This window comes from Hermetia illucens, chromosome 3, assembly GCF_905115235.1.
Source record: "Hermetia illucens chromosome 3, iHerIll2.2.curated.20191125, whole genome shotgun sequence".
Classification (NCBI taxonomy): Eukaryota; Metazoa; Arthropoda; class Insecta; order Diptera; family Stratiomyidae; genus Hermetia; species Hermetia illucens.
Genome location: NC_051851.1, coordinates 166,784,651 through 166,811,173, shown reverse-complemented (window position 1 = coordinate 166,811,173; position 26,523 = coordinate 166,784,651). Strand labels below are relative to the sequence as shown.

The 26,523-nt window shown below is 45.1% G+C and overlaps 3 protein-coding genes across 3 annotated transcripts in view; all 3 read left to right on the top strand.

Annotated features, from left to right (window-relative positions):
• Positions 1-90: 90 nt before the first annotated feature.
• LOC119651571 (immunoglobulin-binding protein 1) lies at positions 91-7,871 on the top strand. Its single transcript, XM_038055205.1, has 3 exons — positions 91-365; positions 6,700-6,908; positions 6,976-7,871. Exons 1-3 carry the CDS (start codon positions 243-245, stop codon positions 7,724-7,726), a joined length of 1,083 nt encoding a protein of 360 aa, XP_037911133.1. The 5' UTR covers positions 91-242; the 3' UTR covers positions 7,727-7,871.
• Positions 7,872-12,351: 4,480 nt separating this feature from the next.
• LOC119651570 (phosphatidylinositol glycan anchor biosynthesis class U protein) lies at positions 12,352-14,201 on the top strand. Its single transcript, XM_038055204.1, has 6 exons — positions 12,352-12,626; positions 12,686-12,885; positions 12,942-13,360; positions 13,421-13,692; positions 13,766-13,908; positions 13,978-14,201. The coding sequence occupies exons 1-6, from the start codon at positions 12,497-12,499 to the stop codon at positions 14,086-14,088; spliced, it is 1,275 nt and encodes a 424-aa protein (XP_037911132.1). The 5' UTR covers positions 12,352-12,496; the 3' UTR covers positions 14,089-14,201.
• A 4,716-nt stretch (positions 14,202-18,917) lies between these two features.
• The window catches only part of LOC119651567 (tyrosine-protein phosphatase non-receptor type 21), a 29,669-nt gene continuing 22,063 nt past the window's right edge, over positions 18,918-26,523 (top strand). Inside the window, exon 1 of the mRNA XM_038055201.1 lies at positions 18,918-19,743. Coding sequence (XP_037911129.1) covers positions 19,659-19,743 — 85 coding nt within the window. The 5' untranslated portion in view covers positions 18,918-19,658. The remainder of the gene's footprint in view (positions 19,744-26,523) is intronic.

Here is a 26,523-nt window from a genome sequence, read left to right as displayed (position 1 = left end):
ATTTTGTGCCAGAATATTCTTCGGTTATAAATAAAACAAAAGAATTCTAGATAAATATTTCATTGCTTAGCTTTTCTTATGCAGTAATCGATCTTATTTCCTTATCACAAGTAATAGAATAAAATCACTAACAATATCTGTAAAACTCCAATTAGAATCAAGTGGACAACCCTATCACGTGAATCTCTTATTAGTTTGACATTCATATCTTCATTTGAAACATAAACAGAAGAGGAAATATCATGGCTAGTGCAGAAGAAGGACTGACTGTTGACGGGAAATTAAGTGAAATATTTAGTGAAGGATATGATCTGTATAAAAGTATTGAGACATCCCCGAAGCCATTCAACAGTGAGGAATTTCAGGTAAGTGGAACATTTATTTGAGCTCGAACTTCTGTTTCTCTGTACGATGCCGGCGTCACGTAGTAAGAAAAGGATTCGAGAATCTTCTAGTTTCATGATAATGAGAGCTACTTTTTGGACTGAAGCTACTTTAAGTCATCAGAAGTGTAAAACATCCATTGTAGTCGGGATAACCATCGCATGTCTCTTATCCTATGCATGCTATACTGGGAAAGAGACCCGGTTTTATAGAGGAGTGCGTCCATAGTCCCTTGGCCGTACCTTGAATTGTAATTCAATCAGGGTAACTTTTACAATATTAAGGGAATGTTGCAAATATGTAATATTATATATTTTCGATCTGTCACCAATCATTATGGTGATTGTCATCGCTGCTGTCTAGCCAACAAGTCCCTTTTCCTGGAAGCCTTAAATGAAGAATGGCTCAACAAAAATCCACCCGACAACTGGCGGGTTCCGATCCTTAAGGAGGATAAATCTCAAAATGATCTCAACAACTTCAGGCCGATCTTGCTCCTCAATATTTTCTCAAAAATAACAATCTTCATTGTCATGTCTAGGGTCATCCAAGTTCGCTTGTGTCTGCCAAAGCGAAAGATTCATTCTGCAAGCTTGTCGCGCCTGCGCTTGGATTGTGCTTTTGCTTCACTGTAAAGTTTCTGAATATTCAGTTGTTTAGCTGCTTTAACGGTAAACCAGCGAAGATTTAGATCACTTATTTTGCTTGAAAGCAGGATCAAATCGGAACCGGCCCCTCCGCGAATACGAAATCCACCCTCACTTAAGGGACGCTAAACTCCTGCGTGTAAAGAACGCGGAACCAGCATACACTATCGCAGTCCATGGACGGATCATTTCTAAAAACACCACACAACACCTTCATCCGACGACCAAGGCCGTTACGGGCGAAGACATGATTAATGAAGACTGCCAACCCGTCATCATTGACGACGACCAGTATTGGACGCTCCAAATGATGAAGTAAATTCTTCGATCAATTATATTCACGAATTTCAAGACGAATTCAAACTAGCCTCAGGAAAGTCGGTCTACACGGGCATCTCGAACACCAAGGCGCCAGCAAACAAAAATCGTTACCATCTCCACATAGACAAGGAACACGCCCCGGACCTTCAAAGTCAGCCGTTTCGGCCAGCTCGCGGGTAGTTAAGGATAGAAGTAAAATTCATTTTCATTCTGGACGGCTTGACTGCCAGAGCATTAGGCCTAGTTATTAAGAACATATACAAAACCGCAAAATACGAGATTAACAATCTGCCTGCCGACAAGTCTAAAGTCCGGTCCAATTGTCTTAACAAACACAAGAGACTCTTACAAATTAGCAAGCCATTCCTTCACCATTAAGTAGGAAAGGAGATCAACCCTCATTCTCGGAGGAATCTCCCCTCACGAATAAACTTCTGAAGACATGGCAACGGAAATCAAAGAATTAGCACAGGTTACGCCGATTCGCATCTCAAGGCTCTCCACCCCGTGGTCACAGGCCAAAGATACCAACTTAAGCCTTTGTTGATCTCCATATCTCCAATGTTTTACACACTTGGGCAAACGTAAGATACACAGAAATCAATGACCGGCGATACCTGCATGTAAATCTGCGAGCACATCATTTTTGGTACTTGCAATCTATGCAGGCCAATGTCTAGTCGCTCATTTTCAACTACAAGGAGGATGGAAAAACACCGAATTATTTTCTTGAGAAGCAGCAAAAGTTGAGCTCTGGGAGATGGTCGAACAAGGCGGCAGCGAAATACGGAAGCAGTTCGGGGAGAATCAATCCCATCCCTAGTATTATCACCACATGAAGGAGGCCTTTCGAAAGTACTTAGCGAAATTTGCAGAAAACATTCAAAAGCTACAGCGTCAGCCGAAAGACAAAACGATTGATCCCCCAGCCGGCAGTTATCTCTCCCGGGGAAGCTGGGCTTTAAAATCAGCTCGGACAACAGCAGTCAGTGGTGGTTGCATTGAAACGAGTGCTTCAAAATGCACTCCTGCAGGAACAATCCCGGCAATACTACGAGTTGCAAGGAACAGCGCTATTGGGATCAGGTTGACATAACACTATTTGAAACACATCATATGATCCAGAGGCAATTGAATAAAACTTTGATGCTCATCTCCAACTAGAGCAGCAAGCCCACAACATACGCTCATCGTGATAGCAGAGACAATCGATTTACTGTCCACAAACCGGCCCGTGGCATCTGAAAATGAATCTGGGATGAAGCGGAACGTCTAATACAGCATTTAGCTTTGTCGGATTCGAACTAGACGGCAGCTTGGAAATTAATACTTGACCGGTACAATAATCCTCGACTTTTAGTGTCAGCCTTTCTTAGCAAAATTCCGGGCAAACCATCGCAGTCATCAGATACAACATCTGCTGCAACGCTAAATTCACTGCAAGACACCACAGTGTCCAGATAGCTGAGTGGTTAGAGCACAAGGCTGTCGTACGGAAGGTCGCGGTTCAAATCTCGCTGATGGCAGTCGGATACCAGTCGACTCAGCTGTAAATGAGTGCCTGAGTCAAATCAGTCCAAATCAGTCTCCTACAATATACTGTAGTGTACCGTTACGGTCTTGAATGAAGGCCCTGATCTAATATGAATTGTTGTGCCAACGATTATATATGACACCACACAAGAATGTCTTCATCGTCTTAAGAGTCTGGGCGTTTCTGTGGACACTTGGGATCCACTACTCCTGCATATCGTGTTGAAGAAATCGGACAAAACTACCCTCAAAATGTACGAGCAGTCGCTGGCAAAACCCAAAACAGTTGTAATCGCTAGCAGAGTTCCTACAATTCCTAGAAAATGGTATCCAGTCGCTGGGAGCGCTCGATACCAGAAGTACCAAGGCAGAGGACGTCAAGAAGAAATTACCAAGGACAGTGATGCACACAGATCAAGAGCTGCACAACTGTCGCGGAGCTTTGATGTGTCTTCGTGGAATATGCCAAAAACATCAAATTGTCGAACATAAGATGCAATGAATCGAGACGAATCGATATGCAAATAGGAGCAGCATATTACCATCAGCTTTTGTGCATTAAGCACATTAGGCTGGTGAAAAACTTAACGTTGCTCCAGAACACATTGTAGGGATGGATAGTAACGGGGAAGCTGATGGGATCGAGTGGATCCTCTGCGACATGCAGCAACTATACTTTGGACAAACCACCCCACGCATACATTAGCAAAACAGTGATGTGAACAGATGTTCAATCGGAACACCCGCTTAGAGAACGAGAGCGACTCTCAATTCTGAGGCAGTCCCTAAACTAAAAACCCTGATATATCAGCGGATCAGCTGGGAGAACCCCAGGAAGGGGGATGTCACTCGCTGCTTTAACTGCTAACAATTTGAACACGTTTCTTAAAAATAACAGCTACAATCCCAGATGTGTCAAATTCGCGGGCCCACGCGCCTCTAGGTATCCCCACAATCGACTGTCCAAGGCAACACCGATCAAGTGTCGGCGGGCCCCCAAATTCCGTAAACTGTAGCCAACTGGGTCAACATGCCAATTTCTTCAAATATCATCGTAGTTTGGAATTAATCCAACGTAAAGAGAGAGCTAAAAGTGAACCGCACTCTCTCCCTGTTCCGTTCTTCCTGCCATAGACAGACTTTCCGCTTAACCTTCTGCCTCGTTCCAGCTGGACCACCACTCTCTCATTGACCCCTTCTTACGCCGCAGTTGCCAGTGGTTAAATAAGACCCAAGATCCTCCTTCATCGCCCCTACATTCTTCCATTTCCAGGGACTTCTTCATGGAAGCCAGGTCCTTTTTCAATATGTCCTAGAACACAATCTCCGACTTCTATCCCCCCCCCCCCCCCCCTGAACATAAACCTGAAGCGTACTTACGATTCCCCTTCCTTGCTAAACCATCAAAATTAAGGTGCTCACACTCAATAACTAATTCAGTCATTTCAAACGACAAAGATTTCGCTCATCACAGTTCAAACAGGACTTGGGGAAATTCCCAATGTTAAACTACACGTTCCCGGATACATCACATTCCGCAATGACGCGGGCAGAGGCGCAGCCATCCTAGTCAAATCGAAACTAAAAGCAAATACCATCCAATCTGATTCACTTGCATCAAAATTCCTGTTTGAGTCCTAATCGGCTCTCTCTACTTCCCGGGTGGTACAGGTCGCCACCTCACTCGCATTCTATCCGAACTCTGGGAAATCGCGGCCAGTTTTGACGCTTTCCTCCTGACATCAACGCCAGGAATGCAACTTGGGGCGACTCAGTTAACAATTGAAAAGGGCAAAGTTCTCTTTTACTGGTTCCAGTTAGGCTCATTCTTTAGCGCGGATATCATTAATACGGGAATACCAACTTTTCCTTGAGGGTCCTCCTTCCTAGACGGCTCTCAGACTGTCACTAGCTGCTCCTCACTGGCAAATCAATCTGACCATCATGCCCTCAGTCTCTCTATTCATTTACAGAAAATTCTCCCCTACCTCCCCCGTCCGTACAAATTCAGACGCTTCAATCTGACAAACTGGGACGATTTTCAACGATTTTCAGGTCACTGTCACTGACAGTGATATTCTGGATGACAGTGTTCAGTAGGTATTTTCGGATCGACGTAGAGCAATATATCCCAGCAGCAGCAATATAACTCCCTCCATCTTTCTCGCAATGCATATCAGAGGAGTTGGTGTAACGCACGGTCAAACGTCATTCTAGATCCCAGAATGCAATGTATAGAGGCCGATTGTCCGGCCTAGTGTTTTTCCATTAGTAATCGCGCAGCGTGTATTTGCGTCAGTAGCTCCGTAGTTCTTGACAAACATAACTTGCTTCACGGTAATTTGGTGAAGCTCGCAAATGCAGTTGTCAAAAATACATTCCACAAAGTCCATGGCGGTGATTTGAACATTTTACTGAACTGCATTTCTTTTTCCGTACTGGAATGGTCGCACTTCCTTTCCAGTCAAATGCTGTTCTACACTCATCAAGAACGCGACTGAAGAATTCACTGAGTCAGAATGTTGACTGTGAGCTCTACGCTTTCCAGAGTTTAGCTGCGAAGCCATCAGATCCAGTTGCTTTCCCCGATTCCATTCAATTGTCTCTTCAATTTCTGTGGCACTGGTAGGTGGAATTGTTCCAAATGTGAACAATGTTGGGATAAGTGGTAAATAAATCCAATCTGTTCGAAGTATACCCTCCATCTTTCCATCGCGGTTCGACTGTGAGCAATTAAAGTACCGTTAGGTACCGTTAGGTGTTAGACAACTTGTGTGCGATGCTGTCGGTTATTCACAAGTCGATACAGAACTCTTACGTTGTCCTGGTCTTTCTCGAAGTCTGGTTGACTTGTCTGAGGGCCATATACGAAGAAATGAATCGTGCAGTTAGCTGAGGTAATAACAAGCCTCATCATCCGACCATCAAATCGCTTAAGTTCTTCAATGATGTGACGGAAATCCTCAGTGTGAGCTACCAATTATCCTGTATGATCTACTAATTACCACCATTGCAGAGTTCATATATCAATCTCTTTCAAAGCGGTTTGCAAGAGCACTCCGTCCTACCAGTTAGGGATATTCAGCGTGCAGAGCCGGTAAAATGTGGCTCAAACTATGTTCAAAAAGCCTGTATTTTTTTAGTATATACCTCGAGATATAGACCTACGTACAACTCAACGGTACACTGTTTTCTGGTTTTCGTACACATCCAGGAAAGCCCGAACTAGAATTGTGTTTAGCTCCCTCGTCACGGCCTGTTGAACAGGTGCTTTCCCTTGAGCGTCGCTTTTATTTTCAGGAATGGGGAAAATCTGGCGGGGCAAAGTCGAGGTTGCGCGGGCAAAGGTAACGTTGCCATCTTGAACTTGGCAACATATTCCACAACGCGAAACGCGGTGTGGTTCGGCGCGTCGCCACAGTGCAGCTGCCAATTGTTTGCGATAGCTGGGCGGACACGAACAGTCCTTTTTCGTATTCTTGTGAAGACTTCCACCTAAAAAACTACATTAATTGTTTGTCCAGGTGGTACAAACCCTGTGAATAACTTCATGTGGATTTGCTGATTCGTGCTTCAAGGGGCGTAGGGATAAGAGGGGTTTTCCATTCTGATCCCTGCCGCTTGCTCTGAGTCATACTCAAACATCCGCATCTCGTCACCGGTGACTACATTGTCTATAAAGTCGGGGTCCTCCCATGATGAAAACAATCCTGGCAGATGGTTGGCCTTTTGTTTGCATATACTTTTCTCGTGGCTAAGTTTTTTGTCATTTAGATATTTAAATTTAATGATGTTCATTAATGCTTCACCACAGGAAGACGTGAAAAAATGTATACACCTATTCGAAGACTCCACTCGTCTAGTCAGCATCATCGGCATGTTCAGCACAAATGAACAAGCGGAAGAAATAGCAACAGATAACTTGAAGTATCTACTTCTGCCGTTCTTCCTAGGCCAATTAACTTCTAAGATTCAAAAACGTGATCGCTTGGAATGCCTAAAAGTAGCAGAGGTCTATTACAGGTTAGCGAACTTATAGATTTCCTTCAAACTTGCAGACACGAATGAATTATTCTTTTTGTGATTTCAGAGATTTTATCAAACGTTGCGAAGATTACGAAATCGTTAAACGAGAATCTGAAATAGCCGAACTCAATTCGACTCCGCGCGATGAAAAAGCGGAACTTGTGCAAATGGCAATCAAACGTAACACAAAAATCGAGAAGTATCGCCAAAAGAAAGAGCTAGAAGAGCAACTAAAAATGCTAAAAATCGCTATTGAACGTGACAATGTCGATGATGAAATCAAACGCGATTTCTACATGAAACTCATTCAAAGTAGCATAATCGAAACAAAGGACGAACTAGACAGCATAAAAATGGAACTCCAAATTCTCGAAATGCGAAAATCGAGTGGTGCAGAAGAACTTGAAAATTCAGATAGTTTTAATGGAGGTCCACCATCTCACTCACATGACTCGTCGCATAATCATAGACATCATCACCATTACCGACCAGAGCCTCTGAAGCCAATTATCATTACGCGAAACGAAATGCAAAAGGCCGTTTATGGCATGGGCTATCCAAGCTTGCCCGTTATGACGGTAAGCGAGTTTTATGATCAACGCGTGGCTGAAGGAATCTTCCCTGATCCGGAGAAAGCGGCTCACATGAAACCTGTAACTGGGGAGAAAACAGAAGAGGAAGTGGAGCAAGAACGAGCAGAACAAGATGAGTTGGAAGAGGCTGATGATGAAACATATTTGGCTCGTAGACGGGCATTTGATGAGTATAAGGACAATGTACGCCGCGGAGACGGCAACCGCTACAATAGGAGCTAAACTCGAGTGTGAATGTGATTCAATTCAGCGAACTATGCTGTACTAAAATACAATATTATATGTACGTGTCATAATGCGAATATCAATATATTTTCACGTTACTAATATAACTAATATCGAAAATAAACAAATCATCCTTTATATATTCACAATTCTGTTTCGTATCCAATGGCTAGCGTTATTGATGCTAATCGAGCTCCTGTTTGATCCATAAACGGCACCAAATCCGCCCCTGAAATGAAGAAATTATCTGAACACAGATCAAGCTGAAGAAATTCTGTAATTGCGCTCTTTTTGTATTGGTTCGAAGAAATAATTTCTGGAAGTGACCCCTTTTGCCATTCAAGAGTTTTAGCTCTTGTTATGACACGCTACGGTGGTACTCTGGTCCTACACAATTTCGTTTAGAAAATTACGCCCGTCTATGAGTCAGGCTCCTGAGGATTAATTAAATTAATTAAAGGAACAGCACCCAATGCTTTTTTTATCATTTTTATTTATTTTGTAAAAAGTATAAGGTTGGAAGTTTAGCATAAAAATAATACCAACTCTGTAGGTGCTACCTACTTCGATGTCAGCTAATCGATATGGGACCTGCACTTGTTCTGTGTAATCAGAGAATTACATTTCCGTAAATTACACACGCTTTTACCTCAAATTGGTCTGTTCTTAGAAGTCTGAATGGACAAAAGCTGTAAACTTAGAACTATTTATTGCATAGGAAGTGCCGTATAGAGCTCTAGCGTACAAATGACTTTCAACTTCGATGACAAGAATTAGTTTGCCAGCAAAACAACTAACTAATCTCGGAATTCATTTGCCATTGTGTAATTGGATACAGACCGGTTTGTTTGGTTTAAAATTTTGCACTATATCTATCGAATTACTTTTTCATCTTCAGTTGATGCTTAGAAAATCTAGTCCGGTTGATTTGAAGCGATAAAGGCCCATCGTCTTTCTCCGTCGTGGGGCTGGTAAATTCAATCAAATTTTATTATTGTGGTATCATACTACGCCCCTTTTTAAGCCCCATAGCTTTTTAAGGAGAAGTAACTGCCGCAATTTTTCAATGTTTGAAGAGCACCTCGGCTTCTCTCTAAATACCTTTACCACCCCCTGAGAGTAGAATTCACAATTAAGTGTCACCACTTTGAGGGACCATATACATTACTGTAATTCCCCACCGGAGCTAGAAAAAAGGGAACTTCCATTTTCTCCTACATAACCTCCCCATCCCCTCTCCCTGAGAGGGTAAGGTTAAAATTCAAATTTCACCAAAGGTGCCATCACTTTTCGAGTTTTTAGCAAGGCTGGAAAGAACAGATTTTCCACTTCTCCTTCTCTAGGGATGCATTTGAAATTCCAACCTTTATCAAAAAACGTTTGCAAAAGCGGCAACAAAAATGGGGAGGGAATTTTTCAGGGAGGGGCGGAGAAAGGATTGAATTATGAACCGAATGGGAGGAAGAATGTGAGTCTTCAAGGTCAATTTGAATGAAGCAGTGAGCAACGAGAGATTGTGTGGTCTGAAGAGGCTGTCCACGCGTTCGATAAATCCCAACAACAACTGGCTGATGCTACACTCTTGGCATTTCCTCGACAAGATGCACCTCTAGCCATTTTCGTTGATGCCTCTGACATCGCAGTAGGTGCTACTCTTCACCAAAAGGTGAATCACGTCTGGCAGCCGTTGAGCTTCTTCTCCAAACAGTTAAACCCCGCTCAACGGAACTACAGCACTTACGATCGAGAACTGCTCGCCGCATACTTGAGCATGAAGTACTTCCGCTTCTCCCTTGGCAGGCCGCTCACACTGGTCACGGATCATAAGCCTCTCACATATGCTTTAAAACAAGAGCCTGACAAAGCGTCCCCACGTCAGCTTTGACACCTGCGCTTTATAAGGCAGTTTACGTCGGACATCCAGCACGTGTTCGGCAAGGACAACATAGTTGCTGACGCTTTGTCACGTGTCTCCGAGGTTAACATCCCCGCCGCCCTCGACTTCTCGGCAGGAGGATCACGCAGTACTTCAGAGCCTCAAATCCGACCTCAAATACAAATTTCGGGAGTTGCCCATCTTCGGCTCGAACCTCTTTCTCTGCTGCGAAGACTCCGAAAAGGGACCCCGGCCATATATTCCGGCCAGCTTTCGCAAGGAACTGTTCCACGTGGTTCACGACTTAGCGCATCCAGGCATCAGGACAACAAATCGGCTAGTCACCGAAAAATACTTCTGGCCCGTCATGAACAAGAATGTCAACTCCTGGGTCAGAGAGTGCATCGCACGCCAGAAGTGTAAAGTCACCAGGCATGTAAGGAAAGAGGTGAGTTCATTCCCCCGCACTATCAAGCGGTTCCACACCATACACCTCGACATAGTGGCACCTTTGCGAGACTCGCATGGTTACAAGTATTGCCTTACAATTATCCACAGAGACAAAGAGAATAGATCCCTCGCTTTGGCGTCCCTACAAAGGTCATCACTGACCAGAGTATGCAATTTGAGTCCACCCTTTTCTCGGAGTTAGGCAAACTCTTGGGTTTCAAACACCACCGGCTCCGGCATACCACCCACAATCCAATGGGATACTAGAACGTTGGCACCGGACACTGAAAGCCGCCATTATGGCACGCGACGATCCGTCCTGGACTCAAATCTTACCTCTCGTCCTACTCGGCCTACGAACAACCCGCCGAGAGGAATTTGCTGCCAGCCCCGCGGAGCTGGTATACGGGGAGAACGCAAGGCTCCCAAGTGATCCGGTCTTCGACAAAAGATCGGGTCTCACAGAGTCGGGATTGCTGTGTCTGCTGAGAGACAATCTTCGACGCATCAAAGCCGCACCTCCCACCCGACACTCGTCTGTGCGCCCAAGGAATTGGACACATGCACGCACGTCCTGGTCAGGGCGGATGCCGTCCGGAAGCCGCTGCAGCCTCCATGTAAAAGTCCGTACCGTGTTCTTGAGCGGGGAGAGCATTTCTTTCAGCTCAAGATCGGAGGACACAAAAAGGCGACCTCCCTATCCAGGCTGAAGCCAGTAGGCGCTACAAAACGATGTCGTGTTCGCTTTGCGGTGTGATGGAGAACGCAGTTCCGGGTTCTTTCGCTGAAACCCCCTAGGTTTCATCTAGGGGCGGAATGATCTGGCGCAGCAGTATTAACGATACGAGCGGATGGATGACGACGCCGCTGCTCTCTTCGGCTTTTCTAGAACTCGCCATGACAGTGGAGAGCCATCGGTAAGGGAGTCTCATTGTTTGGAAACAGAGGGACCGCATCTCCCTTCTGCTAAATAATAAATAAATAAAATAAATTTCGAATGATGTTAATCCTGCTGCGCCACTGGTGATTGCTGGTGACGTCAATGCTTGGGGCCGTGACCGAGAAAGATGTCAGGCTGGTCTGCTAAAGCTCTGGATGAGCTTAGAGGTGAGGTTAGACCAACCTAATAAAGCAGGCGTCTTCACAGAAAGAGGTGTCCATGTGTCCATGTGGCCCAATGCATCGCCAAAGCGTATAACGCGTCCATGCTCATTTCCCAGAATCGTGATGGGACAATTTAGAGGCCGCTCATCTCCGCAGATCACGTGTCTATGGTGTATGAATACAAATTTTGCATAGTGTATAACCAACGACAACGGGGTCATTACCTGTTTTATTTAGATCTTTGCGATATGTGAAATTAATTGGATATTTTCTAGCGTCAATTTGTATTTGTCCATTGCATACCGATGCCAACGGTTTCCTTTTTGAGTTTATCCCTTTTTATTGCTCTTTACTTATGTCGGGCCCCAGAAACAGGGAATAATTTCAATCTCTTCTTTTTCTTCAGCCTTTGTCCCGTTCACAAGCGGGGTCGGCTCGTCGTGATCGGTTTCGCCATTTGGCTCTATCGAATGCCTGATCTGGGTGCAATCTCGAGGCTTTTAAATCCCCATCCAGCGTATCAAGCCACCGTTGTTTAGGCCCGCCTTTTGGTCGTTTACCATCGGCTTCGATGTTCAGACCAATCTTGGCAAATGAATTCTCGTTAGTACGAATTGCGTGACCATAGACGCCTCTCTCGCAACTTCTCCACGATCGGTGCAACCCCATAACGATCGCGGATATCCTCATTTCGGATGTGATCTAAACGTGTGACGCCACTAGTTCAGCGTAACATCTTCATCTTCATAACCGCAAGACGCCGTTCATTATCTTTTATAGTCGGCCTACACTCAGAACCATAGAGAGCGACAGGGAATAATTTCAATGTAAAAACTATATTGCCTAAATACCCAGGAAGGGTTTTGACTTTTAATTATATGAAAAGAACAAAGAGACTTGCCTGTATATTTTTACAGATTCAACGTCCACGCCGGTCCCTCTAACATAAAATATAAATATTATTTTTTTTCGTTAAAACACAAAATCATATTTCAATAAATTGTTTTTACTTGGAAATGGTCAAACTTTGATATTATTTTTTAAATTTCCATCTTTCACCTATGAAAATCGAATTGGAAATTGATCAAAACCCAATTGGGAATAATTCCTTAAAACCGTGCAACGAACTGATCCGCTGTAAACAGTTCACATTCGATTCACTGGTGCTGCCATGGAGCACAAAAACATTGACTTGACATATATTGTCATAAACATAACCAAAGAACATTCAATTTTATCCAAATATTAGTAATCATTGAGTTTATTTATTAAATATCCGCAAATGCTGCATGAAATTACTTTTCCGCACCATTGAATCCATAGTTTAGAGTAGCGCAATGAGAAAAAAGTTAGTTCTATATCTTTTTCTCGCTGCCGTGTTGCGATATTTTCTGATAATATCAAAGTTTTCACGAATTATTCGTAACCGAGTTGAGATTTCAACGCCCTTAAATTCATTCAAAAGAGGTATGGGGAGTTTTGTTTGTTTTGATCTTTATTTGATCGTTCTTTTCCCCCAAAACTAGTCCAAGAAGGAGCATATCTTTACAAACATGGAATCAATCCGTACAGCGGCGATTTGGTTCACGAAGTTCCCACCATCCTTTTGGGACTTTCATGGGTCCTTAACAATTGCGAATGTCTCCTACCGTTCCTGTTCATCGCTTTAGATTTACTTACTGCATTTTTCCTGTACGAAATGACGAAGATGGTGCTAAGGAGTCAGGTAAGAGTAGCTCAATCTAACACTCAATCTCTTCACAGCACCATTTTTGCTTCTAGTTGGATCAGGCTCGAAAGGCGAAATACGCTCCTGATACGGAGGATATTCAACTAAAAACAGACGATGTGGAACCTCTCTCACATTACGTAATGATGGCCTATTTATTCAACCCTTTCTCCGTGGCGAGCTGTGTGGCCCAGACGACAACTGTCTTCAGCAACTTTTTCCTGTCCTTGTACTTTTTCTTCCTCGCCAAAAAACAAATAACACCTTGCATGCTTTTCCTTGCCATCGAAACAATGCGCAGCATGTATCCCGTGGTCCTGCTGGCACCGGCTGTCCTTCAGTTTAGCGAAAATTCTCTAGCCAAGGCAATTAAAGTCGTTAATGCATTCCTGGCCTTGTGCGGAATACTAAGTTTCCTGCATTACTCTATGATCGGAAATTGGAGCTTCTTTGACAGCACATTGGGATTCATGTAACACAAAAGATTTCTTCCTTCCACAACACCAAAAACTCAATAATAATTCCTTTCCAGATTCCACTATCGCGACTTGCAGCCTAACATCGGCGTATTCTGGTACTTTTTCACTGAAATGTTTGAGCATTTCCGCACCATGTTCTTAGTTACATTCCAAATGAACGCGACAATTTTATATTTAGTTCCTCTGTCGATAAAATTGCGCAAGGATCCAATGATGCTGGCGACAATTTTGCTGGCTTTGATAGCCATTTTCCGATCATATCCGTGCGTTGGTGATATCGCATTTTATTTGGCATTCCTGCCACTTTGGAAGAAGTGTTGGAAGTGTAAGTTTGACTCCTTCGTGCTGCATTTTATCATAATTCTTCAAATAATTACTTTTCTCCGATGTCCTTTCAGTCATGGCTCAAAATTTCATCGTGTTCTGCTTCTTTTTGGTAACAGTTCTAGTCATGCCGACGCTGTGGCATTTGTGGATTTATGCCGGCTCGGCAAATGCTAATTTCTACTTTGGAATTACATTAGGGTTCTGCACAGGACAAGTAAGTCCCATTTAATGGATTTAGGGTTTGCTAGTCTCACTAATCATGACCCTTTTTTTCCTTTCGCAGATATTCCTTGTCACCGACCTCCTCTTTGCTCATGTAAAACGAGAATTTTGTCTGAAAAATGGACAAAAGTTGTTTATTGATGGCAAAGAGGCGAAGATTATTTTAGAATGATTTTTCTTGGAAAAACGTATTAATTTAAAGACTTTGTATTATTTTATAGAAACGAAGACGTAAATTTGAGAATGTTGGAAAAATGTGAAATACATGAGAATTTGTTTTGTAAATTTGTGTATAATTTACTGATCAAACATTGTGTGGTGTACATTGTTTCCCCCCTGGGAGACAGATATCGCTTGCAGGGGGTGGGCGAATTGTTATATGTGATTGAAAAACAAAGCTTTTAACGTGGAAGGAGCGCATCGCGTTAACCATGCATACCCGCTATCGTTGACGATTTACTGAAATGTGTTTCAATTTTCTCCAGGACTCCCGAGAAGCTTGAACTAGTCCTCGACTCTTCTGCGCCATGCGTTTTTGGGGGGACTCATTTGTCGGTCATCTTGGGGTAGTGTAGGCAGTAATGGCAAAGGCCCTTTCTTCATGTGTGACCTACCCACTGCCCGCTTCTCATCAACACGTCTATGGGTATCTGGTCGGTGCGCTGACAAAGCTCTTCGATCGAAATTGTATCAGGTTAAAGAGCTGCCATGCGTGGAGAGTACGAATTTTCTCTTCACAAGCAACAGTTTCCTTATTTCGCTCGCCTTTTTGTGAGGTATATAAGTCTCCACTCGGCAGCACGGAGAGCGATCGGAATAACTTCCACGATCACCATTACAGCTGGTTCCGAGACGGTACGATAAGCGGACACAACTCGCAGAGAAACTCGTCTTTGTACTTACGCTGCATTTCCTTAGTGAGGCAGTCGGCCCATACTTCGGAACCGTAAAGGAGAACGGACTGAATTGCACTCAAGGACCTCCAACATTAGATATCAGCCGGCAAATCGTAAACATTCACCCACCTTAATAGGGAGGACTGTGGGAACCTTCTCCTTGGTCAGCACAACAACTTCAGTTTTCTCCAGAGCTAGGGAGAATCCATGCTCAGCCATCCATTTGCTTACTCGCCGCATCCCGCATTCCCAAAGTGCACTAAGCTTGCTCAACAGTGCCGCAACATCACCCGTGTAGCCGACCAGATGCGATTTATCAGACATTTCGAGTCGTAGAAGGCTATCGTATTAAGTGCTCCGTTCCAGGTCCGGGCAATGGATAAGTCCCTGAGCCGAAGTCACCTTTATTCGACGCTGTCCTTCCCGGGTCTCGGTAAGTAGGGGTCGGTCCTTTATATAATCCCTCAACATCTGCAATAGGTAGCCTGGAGTGCCTCGGGCATGTCGCACCACCTCGCAGAATTGAAGGCGTTTCTGACGTTACTCGCTGCCAGTGGCGACTGTGTGCCTCATCCAGTCTTACCACTTGGGCCACCTTCTCAATGACATCAATCCCGGATCGTCCCGTTCTAACACCATATTGTGTTGGTGAATAGTCTTTCGCAACACATATTGCGTCAGTCAGTCGTGGCTTGATGAGCGTCTTAAGCAGCTTCCCCGCTGTGCTCAACATAATAAGCGGACGTTACGCTGACGGCGCCTTGAGCTCGCCTTTGCCATTGTTTATCAGAACAAGTCTCGCAACCTTCCAGCGGGAGGGAAGATCACCCAATATCAAACATGCGTTGAATGCGTTGACTAGCAATTTCGACTTGTATTTACGTAAGAGTTTCAACACTTCGCTGGGAATACAATGCAGTCCTGGTGTCTTTTGTCCTTCATGGACAGGACCCCATCTTCTAGTTCCTTTACAATGAAGAGTGGACATTCCTCAGTGCTCCCTCTTTCATCAACAGCGTCTGTTCGGATGTGGTGGACAAGAAAAAGTGCCTGCACGATTTCTTCCATTTTTGCTGCTTCCATAGAACAGGATGATCGATGGGCACCTTTGTCGGGCTTTTGTTTCAAAGGAAAAATGAGTGTATGAACGGTCTGCCTTCAAAGGAGTGCCGGAAGTAGTTAATTGCGATCACAGGTGCTGTAGTTCGGTTAAGAGGGATTCAGCTGTTTGGAGAAGTAGCTCAACGGCTGCCGGATTTGATTCACTTTTTGGTGAAGAACAGCATCTACGGCAATGTCTGCGGCATCAACGAATACTGCTAGGAATGCATCTAGCTGAGGGGATGCCAGAAGTGCATCATCCACAGCTGTTGCTAAGGGGTCTCAAATACCTGGCGGGAGTCTTTGGTTTTCGGCCCTAGCTAGGAGGCGTTGAGGATCTACTATCGATGATGGACCGCTTTAGGCAAGAAACGACGATAGAAGTTTAACATGCCCAAAAACCTTCTCAAATCCTTAATAGTTTTCGCAAGCGGGAAGCTCGAAATCGCTTGCAACTTGACTGGGTCTGGTTTTAGGCCGAAGAATCTCAACTGCGATTGTAGAAATTTACATTTCTTAACGTTGAGTATTAGACCGGCCCTAAGTAGATATTGAAAAATGTACTCGAGGTACTCTAAATGCTCGGACTCAGAGGAAGACGCAACCAGAACATTATCCAAATATACGAGACAGAAGTTGAAGTCTCACAGCACAAAGTGGATGAATCTTTGAAAGGTCTGCATAGCGTTGCACACTCTAAAAGTCATCCTAGCGAACTCGAAGAGTCCGAAAGGAGTGCATATTGGCGTTTTCGGAATGTCTTCGGGACTTACAGAGATCTGATGGTATGCCTTGACTCCAAGGTCGAAAAATACGGCAGTTTGCGATAGTGGACGCAAAATCGTGGATGAGTGGTATAGGGTAGCAGTCTGCAATGGTCTGATCATTCAGGCATCTGCAGTCGCCGCAAGGTCTCCATTCCCGTGGCTGCACCGGCAGCATAGTGAGACTGACTATTTCCTTACCCAGTTCTTAAGTGGGCATGGAGGTTTTCAGTCTTACCTGCATAAGATTGAAAAGGCACGATCTCCGGAATTGTAGACAACACACACTTTTTTCTTGTGGAATTCGTCAGCAACTCTATTTAAACACAGGGGATCTCTCTCCAGACAACATTGTCGAGGAAATGCTGAGGAGTGCTGACAGGTGGAGCGCTGTTGTCCATTACGTTCGTGTCCTTCTCATTACTAAGAAGATAGAGCTCGATCGGTGGAGGAACCGGATGGCAGGGGGTTCCTTGAATTGACGGTTCCCTTCCTTCTCTCCCCTCTCGTTGGTGAAAGGAATTCGCTGATTTGAAGGCTTCGCAAGGCGGAAGAGTTCGGGGATTAGTCCGAAGTAATGTGACACACGGTTCCAGGCTAGCTCTCTGACGATGGGGAGGTGTTTAGTTGGTCGTTCGATGACGTGCTGAACATGGAGTCCAACACTCTTTGTATAACTGCATTCTTCGTCGCCTACCCCTCCGACACGAACTCTCCCTCAAATTCCGTTAAAAATCGCGGTAGTCTCCCCTCTTAAAAAGATATGACACTTCAAATGAGAAGTATTTTGATATTATGCTGGTATATTTTGATTTGCCTTTCCCACCTCTGGAGAGGGAGGGGAGGAGAGGGTATGCAGGAAGAAAAGAAAGCTCCCCTTTTACAATATAATAGAAGAATCGAAGCGACCCGTTGGAAGGTTATAGCGCCCCAGAAAAGGGCTGTTTTCGTATCATTTAAAGCTTGTTGGTAGGATAATTATCACAGTGATGTGCACTCGCACGGGTGAGGATTGGTGGGTCCCTCTTTACCCTGCTTGTACATCATTGTAGTGCGAATAGCAGTGAGGGACTTTTTTCTTTCTCTTAAATACTCTTTTTACCATCTGCTCCTCCATGGGTGCGGTTGGCAAATCAAAGTTTACAACGGTAATACCAAACACCCCCCTTTTCAAGCGTCATATTCTTTAACCGGCCAGTTACGTACCTGTGGATTAACGTGGGTACTTATCTCGGGGACTTAATCCCACGGCCTTCTTAAGACGTGGATTGATTTTGTAACCACAAACAGAGCCCCGCTGTGACAAGCTACAACGGTACCAGTTTATACAGAGTGCATGGCTCAGCATTCATATTGATGAATGCAAGACCTACCTAAATATCTACGGAACTATGGAGTACGGCATGCGTGTTGAAGCTGCTTGAGGTTCACAGGTCTCCCTTCGCTTGAACGCAACCACAACTCCCATGAAACTCCCACTAGGGGGCCAACCGCAACATCTGAGCTGAATGCACATATTATACAACAGGAATTCTCAAGCCGTATTGGAATTCAGGGTCTATTCCGGTTCCCATGGTACCAGTATACCCTTGGTAAGGTCTCGTGAACTTTTACCACTTTAGATTCAGAGTCCTCATGCAGACTCGAGTGTGAGCGCCCTAATTATGCCTTAGGGGCATTCACCTACTGCATCAAGGCCAGTCAACTAATGTGATACATTGTCTCCCGGTGCTACCACTATGGATGTTCTCCTCCTTGGATTGCCGCCCCGTCTTCCTTAGCGCCACTTCTTTAACCAGGCAGTGACCGCCGCGATTTTTTAACCGAACTTGTGTGAGAGGGGATGGGGTTCAAAGTTAAATATTACCGTTATCACAGGTATAGTCGCCGGAGTTCTTTAGCGAGGTTGGAGCTTTCCCCGTGTAAATTGTATACTACCAACAGACGCATGGATTACCATTTGAAATGACTGAACTGTATTGGAAATAATCACTAAAATTTCAATCTTCCTCTTCTCCCCATCTACGGTCAAAATAAAATTTATATCACTTCCCGCCTCATCAAAACTCACCTCTTCGCCACCTATCCACAACTAGGAGCACTACGATCGCAATGCAATGCACCTGCATCTTCCGCACCCGTGTCGTTGCTATATGTAAATACACGACCGACATACCCACACACACATTCACATCGCCGTCTGTCATATTTTCCGAAAAAAAAAGTTTTTGTCGCGTTTCAACTTTCCCGTGTCAACCAGAAGGGGTTTCTGTCTCGGCGTTTCTTTTCAGTTTTTCCAATTATTTTCTGTTGTTCCCGCCGCAAGTCCTTACTTCACTATGCAGCCAGGTGTTTTCCGCGCTCTCCCTAATTAGTTACGAACTCGGGCGTGGATGATTTTATTGGGAAAACAACGAGAAATTGTGTGAGCAATTGAAAAGGTTCTAATTTGCGCGAATCGAGTGTGTGAGGTGTGTGTGCTCTGGGCTCAAAAACGACGATAGGGGCGAACGTTTTCGCATTTTTTGTATTTTCGTGGTGCTTTGCATTTCGGTAGGTGGATGACTAAATGCTGAGATCCATGCGAACTGTGCGGGTTGGTTTGTTGTTGACTTCTGTTACGTAAACAAGAATCGAAGTTTGGGGGTGTCCTGTGCGCGGAACATCAAACGTATCGTTGCGTTCAGTTTTGTGATCCTTTGGTGGCCTTAAAGTGGATAAATAATCAACCAAGTGATTTCCTTGTGTATTCGCTGGGTGCTCCAGAGTCTGGCGCAATACGCTTCCAACGGAACCTTGACAGTCGACACACCTGCATTAGGTGCAGTTTCCAGTTTTGGAGCTGGCAATAGGAGCAGGAAGTGCACTACTATGCAGCGCTGGACACCGTTCCTCGACTAGACCCAACGCAACCTGTAGCCGCGACGTGCCCCGCAGCCGTGTAGATTACGTGACGAGCGCAACAGTGCCCCGACGAAAGAATGCCTTTTAATTTCCTGAAGAAGTCTCGTCACTACAATGTAACGTCAAAACGTCTCTTCGTCATTTCGATTCATCACCTTCTGGGTAAGTGTCGCATTGAATTCCCATATCAGCACGATATCACCGAAAATCGTGCAGCTAATGAACTTGGAAGCTCACTTATCGCTGTTCACCCATTCTATGAAATTCCATTCTCGGTGAGCTGTTCGCAGTGAAAAAAACTACATTGGGTGCTGCGGCCACCACGGCCACCAGGTGATATCCATATTTGGTCCATGTACATGAAAACTATGTGCCTATATGTCTCATGGCGATACCCTCGTAGTCATAATCGACGAGCCGCAGCAACAGTTCCAAGGCGAGAATGATTTGCTATGCTGTATTGGCTCGCATAGGTGGCTGCAGATTTGGCTTCTAAATCTGTGCTTGTCAACCTACGCTCATATGCATAATTCATTCAAAGCTTCTTTACAAAAAGTAGCGAATTCATGATTTCAATCTTTTTTGCATAACTATCCACGTGCGTCTACCATACACTGTCGGTGTTCTCTGTTCATGGCTTATTAGAAAAAGAGATTGTGTCCCAATTGGAAGACAATCAGTCTGCAAACACCTTGGATAATCTTTGACTTTTTTGCATTATGTTTTGCCTCTTGATAGAAGGTGTGAATTCCACAGGTTCAATTTTCCCTGGGTGACCCAGCTACTGCAGATCTATAGCAAAACTATGTTGCCTTCTCTAGAGCAGACCAAGGGGAACCACCAAGCAATCAAATTTAGAGCTGCGAAAGTTCTCTACCAAAATTTGTTTGGTTTGCTTGCCGGTCTGTTTAGATTTGAGTTTTTTTGAGGGGAGTAGGGTAGGTGAATGCGTTTACGCACAAAATGTCCGGTTCCTCCGCCGGTCGAGTTCAATCTTCTTCATAATAAGAATAGCCCGCGCAGCATCTCTCTGAAAATGTCTGGAGAGAGTTCCCTTGTATCGGCATAAAGCTGCTGACGAAAGCGAAAGAGAAGTGGGACTTTCTCAAGAGAAAAGGTTAAGTTCAACGTCGTCCGCTACTCCATTACACAGCACACAATTAGGAGATCGTGCTTTCCCAATCCTGTGCAGATAAGAGTGAAAACCTTCAAGCTCGCTTAGAAGTTGAATAAGGAAGTAATCAATCTCACCGTGCGTTCGGTTTAGCCACGGGCCTAAATTGTCAATGAGCCGCACAGTCCCTTGGCTCATTTTGCCAAGAGAGTTGTCACTCGGTAAGGGTGCGTTGATGTTCTTCACGGGAAACTACCTCTCTTAAGTTCTCGTCCTTACGGCGGAAGATAGCTTTGCGCTCCTTCGCAAAGAGGGCAACGGGGATCACTCCCGCGATCATCATCACGATTGGTTTGGAGGCAGTGCGACAAGCAGACGCCACTTGGAAAGCTCCCCGCCTCTGCACTTGAGCAAGGCGCTTAGGATGCACTTCCTTGTTAAGGGCATCAGTCCATACCTCCGCGCCATAGAGCAGAACCTATTGCGCTGCTCCCATAAAGAGACGTCTCCTAGTAGATATAGGGCCCCAACATTCGCCATTAGTCGACTCAAGGCCGCGATTCCAGCCTAAGCCCTGTTCGCTGTTGCTTTGATTTGCTTGAAGAAGCTCATCTTCGAGTCGAGCATTAAACCAAGGTATTTAACCACTGGTTTTGACTCTATAGTAAACTTGCCGATCGATATGGGGCGCAAAGTCAGTAATCATCCATCCGCTTACCCGTCACATCAATATGCAAAGTCTGCTTTGCGTCTGTTCACCAGTGCGTCCGGCAACAAGTGCCGCAACGTCATCTGCATAACTGACCAGACGCGACTCTTCGGGCATATCAAGTGTCAGCAGACTATCGTAGGAAGCGTTCCAGAGGTCCGGCCCTAGGATGGATCTCTGTGCTGCTATTCTCGACGTGATTTCCATCTTCCTTTGACCCTCTAGGGTCTCATAGAGCAGGGAGTGGTATTTCAGATAATCCCTCAATATCCGCAAGAGATAGCTTGGCATGTGGAATGAGTTTTCTAATGTGCTTAGCATATCTGCCTACCTTACGGAATTGAAGGCATTTCTGACATCAAGCGTTACGAGAAGCACTATCCATCGAGATCGGCGGCTGTGTGCTTCGGCTCGATGAACTGCCTTTATGACCTCCATAATAACATCCACTGTGGATCTCCCTGTTCTGAACCCGAACTGCCTTGGGGATAAGTCCCCGGCAGCGCGGATCGCTTCAGCGAGTCTACTCCTGATGAGCTTCTCGAGCCGTATTAAACATACACAACAGCGCGAGTCTGGCCACTTTCCAGCGACAAGGAGCAAGTCTGGCCGTTGGAGGAACACCAGTTTGTAAACTTCTGCCGGGATGCTATCAGGACGTGGTGCCTTCTTGTTTTTCATAATGAGAACCGCTTCTTCAAGCTCTTTCATTGTGAAAAGGGGGCAATCCTCAACGCTTTCCGCACTATTGACATCAACTCGTACAAGATGTTTGGGGAGCAATGCCCGTACAATGCGGTCCATTTGGTCGATACTTAGTATGCAGGGCTTCTTCAGAGTCCCGATTTTCCGGGTGATAAGCTTATAGCCAAGTCCCCACGGGTCCTCATTCACCTCGTGTGCAAGGTTTTGCCAGCCGCGAACTTTAAACCCATTCTCTCGACCTTCGGCAAAAACACAAAGTCGAACGTCGTCCAGAACACAGATGGCAGCGGTGCCCGATGAGTCGAGATGCCATGAGGCCGGGTCCCTGTTTCGGGATTGCTCGCTAATTAGCACTAGATCAGCATTTACTTCCGCACTGTGCTAGCAACTGGTGCACGATTGCACACCTGCGCCTGTCCGGTCTCTTGCAAGTTGCTGACGTGTGTCCATAGTTGAGACCCCTGTAGCACTTGGTGGGTCGGGACTATCCGCATTTGTACCTTGCACACTATCTATCCAATTTTGATTCTCCTGCTGCTAAGGAGTTTCCTCGCATATTGCTCGGGGACTTCTACCACGGTGAGTTTTTGGCTTCGATCATTTACAGGGGTGATACCTATCCGGGCATTGGTTACCTCTGGACATTCATGCTTTATCGCCTCCTCCACTTCGACTTTTTCTGAGAGGCAGTCGACATCCCGGATTTCTAAAGAGCACATAGGCTTTAGGGTGGAAAGAAGAGCCTTCTCCCTCAATAACCCCTTGACCGCTTCGAAGAACTTACTCTTGCTAGCCGTCTTCGGACACAGTTCGACGACGACTCCGCCACTCCTCGTTTTCCATATGGAAGACACCTCTGCTCCGTTGTCTTCTGCTTTCATCCTGTAGCGGATTTCACTAAAGACTTCTGCAAATGCCTTGCCTTCCGTCAGCTTAATAAGCAGAGCCGACGGTCTAGTCCTTCTTCGTTTCCTCTTTTTTTCTGCTCCTGGCTTTTGGTTTGCAGCCTCCTTGTCTTTGGACAGACGAGTCTCTGGGCCGTAGTCACTTGTCAGAAGATCTTCTGAACTACCCGCCCCGCCCATTCCGGCGAAGGCTGCAGTCAGGTCGCAGATTTCATATTTATTATTATTATCCAATTGGTTAAATTTATTGTCATCTTAAGAAAAAAAACAATGTGAAGTTGCAATACGTGCGTGGGCAACGTCTTCAAAAACGATGGAAAGAGTGCTGGGTGAGCAGGATGAGATTTTTTCTTCTCCTCCCCTCCTTCGCTTTTCTCTACCTCGAACTCCGCTCGATCCACCTGTGCGTTCTTTCTCTTGGGTTGTTCGCTTCCGCTAAACGATGCCCTCTGGAATAGAGGTAAGTCCCGCGGTAATTACCGTAGCCGTATGGGTGTCGCCATTTTGGCGTAGGAGCCCGGCAAGATTGTTTTCTCCAACTCGAGGCTGAATCTGCTTTGGCCGGCGTCTCAGCGGATGCCGTTCGTTTCAATGACGCGCTGCTCGGCTTGGGCGTAGAGGCGGTTGAGGTTATCTTCGACGTCCAAGAGAATTCTTCTTGTACTCGACTAAAGGGGCAGCTCTTAAAACGCCTGTCAGTAAGTGAGACGGCTAAACTTAACCAGTTACTGACAGAGCTAACGCTAGGTGACCGTGAAATGAAGCAATTGGGTGGTGACAAAGTCAGCACCGAGCTGCTACAGTCTTTGTGGCTGCGGAGGCTTCCGGAGAGCACGCAGGCCATTTTGGTATGTGCGGAATTGAAGTCGCTGGATACGTTAGCCGTCATCGCGGATAAAATTCATGAGGTCCACGTGCGACCCATGGTTGGTGAGTTGTCCCGCGACAGTTTAGGCCTGGTGGCTCAATTACAGCAGATGGTGGCAGCATTAACAGATATCGTCTTTGAGTTGGCAGAGGCCGTCAGTGCTCTACATTCGGGGAGTAGGATCAGATCAAGGTCTAGATCCGTCTCTCGAAATGGGCGATCGGTTAGTAGGCCGTCGGGACCTCCAGCATATACCGCGGGCAAGCTGGTTCGCTGAAAAGGCAAAAAATTTCTCACCAAACAAATCAGACTTACTGGGAGTTCTGGCCACTGCTACCCGAAATGCAACATTAAGTCGTCTCACAATCTACGACCCCTCGAGCCGGCGCAACTACCTGGTCGATACAGGTGCTGAAGTTTCGGTTCTTCCCGTATCTCAGCATAGTAACTTAATATCGTAACCGTTAAAACTCGCGGCAACAAATTCTTCGTCGATTCGCACGTATGGTTACACGCAGATAGACTTAAGTCTAGGACTTCGATGAACGTTTTCATGGCGTTTTGTTGTAGGGGACATCAGCAGTCCTATATTAGGCGCGGACTTTGAAAACCACTATGGGTTGCTAGTGGATCTGAAGAATAGGTTTCTTATAGACGCCGTAAACTCGCTCAGGTCTTCAAGAAAACTCACCACCTGCTGTACTGTCAGTCTTTCAATCATTTTTGAAGAAGTAGCCGACCCTCGCATTCGCGCGCTACTTCAAACTTACCGCAAGGTTACTACCGAAATTAGTTTCTTGCAGCTAACTTAGCATGATGCACAGCCACATCCGCACTACTGGCTCCCATATCTTCTCGAAGGTGCGTCCCTTACCACCCCAGAAATTCACTGTTGCTAAGAAAGAATTCGATACAATTTTAGAACAGTATTTGCAGTCCACCAAATAGCTGCTGGTCTCCTCCAGTACACATGATCCCAAAGCCCAACGACGAATGGAGACTATGTGGCGATTACAGACGTTTGAATGCTCAGACTATTCCAGACCGTTATCCTATACAGTCGCTGGTTGAGCTGTTGCCATTTCTTCGTCGAAGAAAATTTTCCGTGTTTTTACTGAATTTGTCATGAGATAAGTCGTAAGTTGTGCCGGTATCCAGGATTTTCGTTGAGAATTGGCTGACAAAATTGATCACTCCTGCTGTCTCAACGATACTTTTTCTAGTTTTTGATTGATCATGGATCTATAGAATTTCACGGCATTGTAAATTACCAACAGCTCCCTGTTATATGCGCTGTAATTCACGAATTGGTTGGCGTAGTCTATCAACTAGCTACTCCAGCGCCGCATCTGTGATGTCTTTGCAGACATCTGTAGTCAGAATAAGATCTGATCGATCAGTTGGGTGTAGCAGAGTTGACGTTCGAAACTGAAGCATACTTAAAGCGGTGGCCTTCTGGACAAAACGTCAGCGGACATTAATTGTTCTAAGAAAACAGGGTACTTCGACTAATGGTTTTGATATTCAACTTCGGTTTACCTAATTGGAATTTGTCTTCTTTCATAACCATACAGCGACGTAGTTCGAATGTTCTTCTGGGACAAGGGTTGGGTCCCGTTGTGTTGTTTTTAAGGTTTTGTGTAAAAACAAACCTTATTAAAATCGCTTTACTGTCTGTCTGTTTGTCTGTCACACGCATTTATAGCGATTGACACCAAATTTGGTGGAAAGGTGGGAACTGTGAACGCTGACGCATACAGTGAGTTATATCTTTCTACGTCGAATGTAAAAGGGGGGTGGGAGGAGGAAGGGAGGCCATCATACATGCAATGTGAAGGATCACTTTTTTTTTCATCAAATATAGTCATGTGGGGTATCAAATGAAAGGTCTCGGTTAGTACTTTCCGAAGCCTTTTTTAGTTTTGACATTTGTTGGAAAGGTGGGGAGTACAGGGTGTCGATAGTAATCATTTCTTTCACGGACCCATTCTCAGAAATTGCCCAACCGAAAAATCTAAAAAAAATCATGTTGATAACAATAGTTCTGTTCAGGAATTAAGGGAGTTCTGCGTCCGCCATCCATTTGATGGGTCTGGGCGATTGCTTTAGTTGTCAGACCCATGTTTTGGGCTAACAGAAGGGGGCGGATAACGCTTTGTAATTTTTTTTTTGATCACGCTACTCTCAAGGCAGAGATGAAGCAGGGTCGAATGAGTTTCCTCTATCTTGGACGAAACCGCAAACCGGCTATTATTGATAAGAACTTATCCAGGTATAAGGGAACGGATATTCGCGACGATTTTAGCTCTTGAAAATGTTCGCTACCAGTAGATTCCGTATCACTGTATTAACTTCCATGCTTCATTGGATAGCCAATCATTCTCTGGGTGAGTGGTAAAGCATTGCTGGTGCGGTAGCGCTATTCGATTGTAAACACTACGACATGAGACATGACCGTCCCAGCGCCCGCTCAATTACACATATGCCAAACAAGAGTCAGGTATGTCGCCCCCGAAGCCAAAGCCAAAGCCATACCCCGGCAAGAAATAATACAGGAGAAGCTTTTAAATTGAAACAAAAAAAAAAATGCTAATAATCATTTTGTATTCATGTCTTTCCCTCTACGATTGTCGCTTATGAC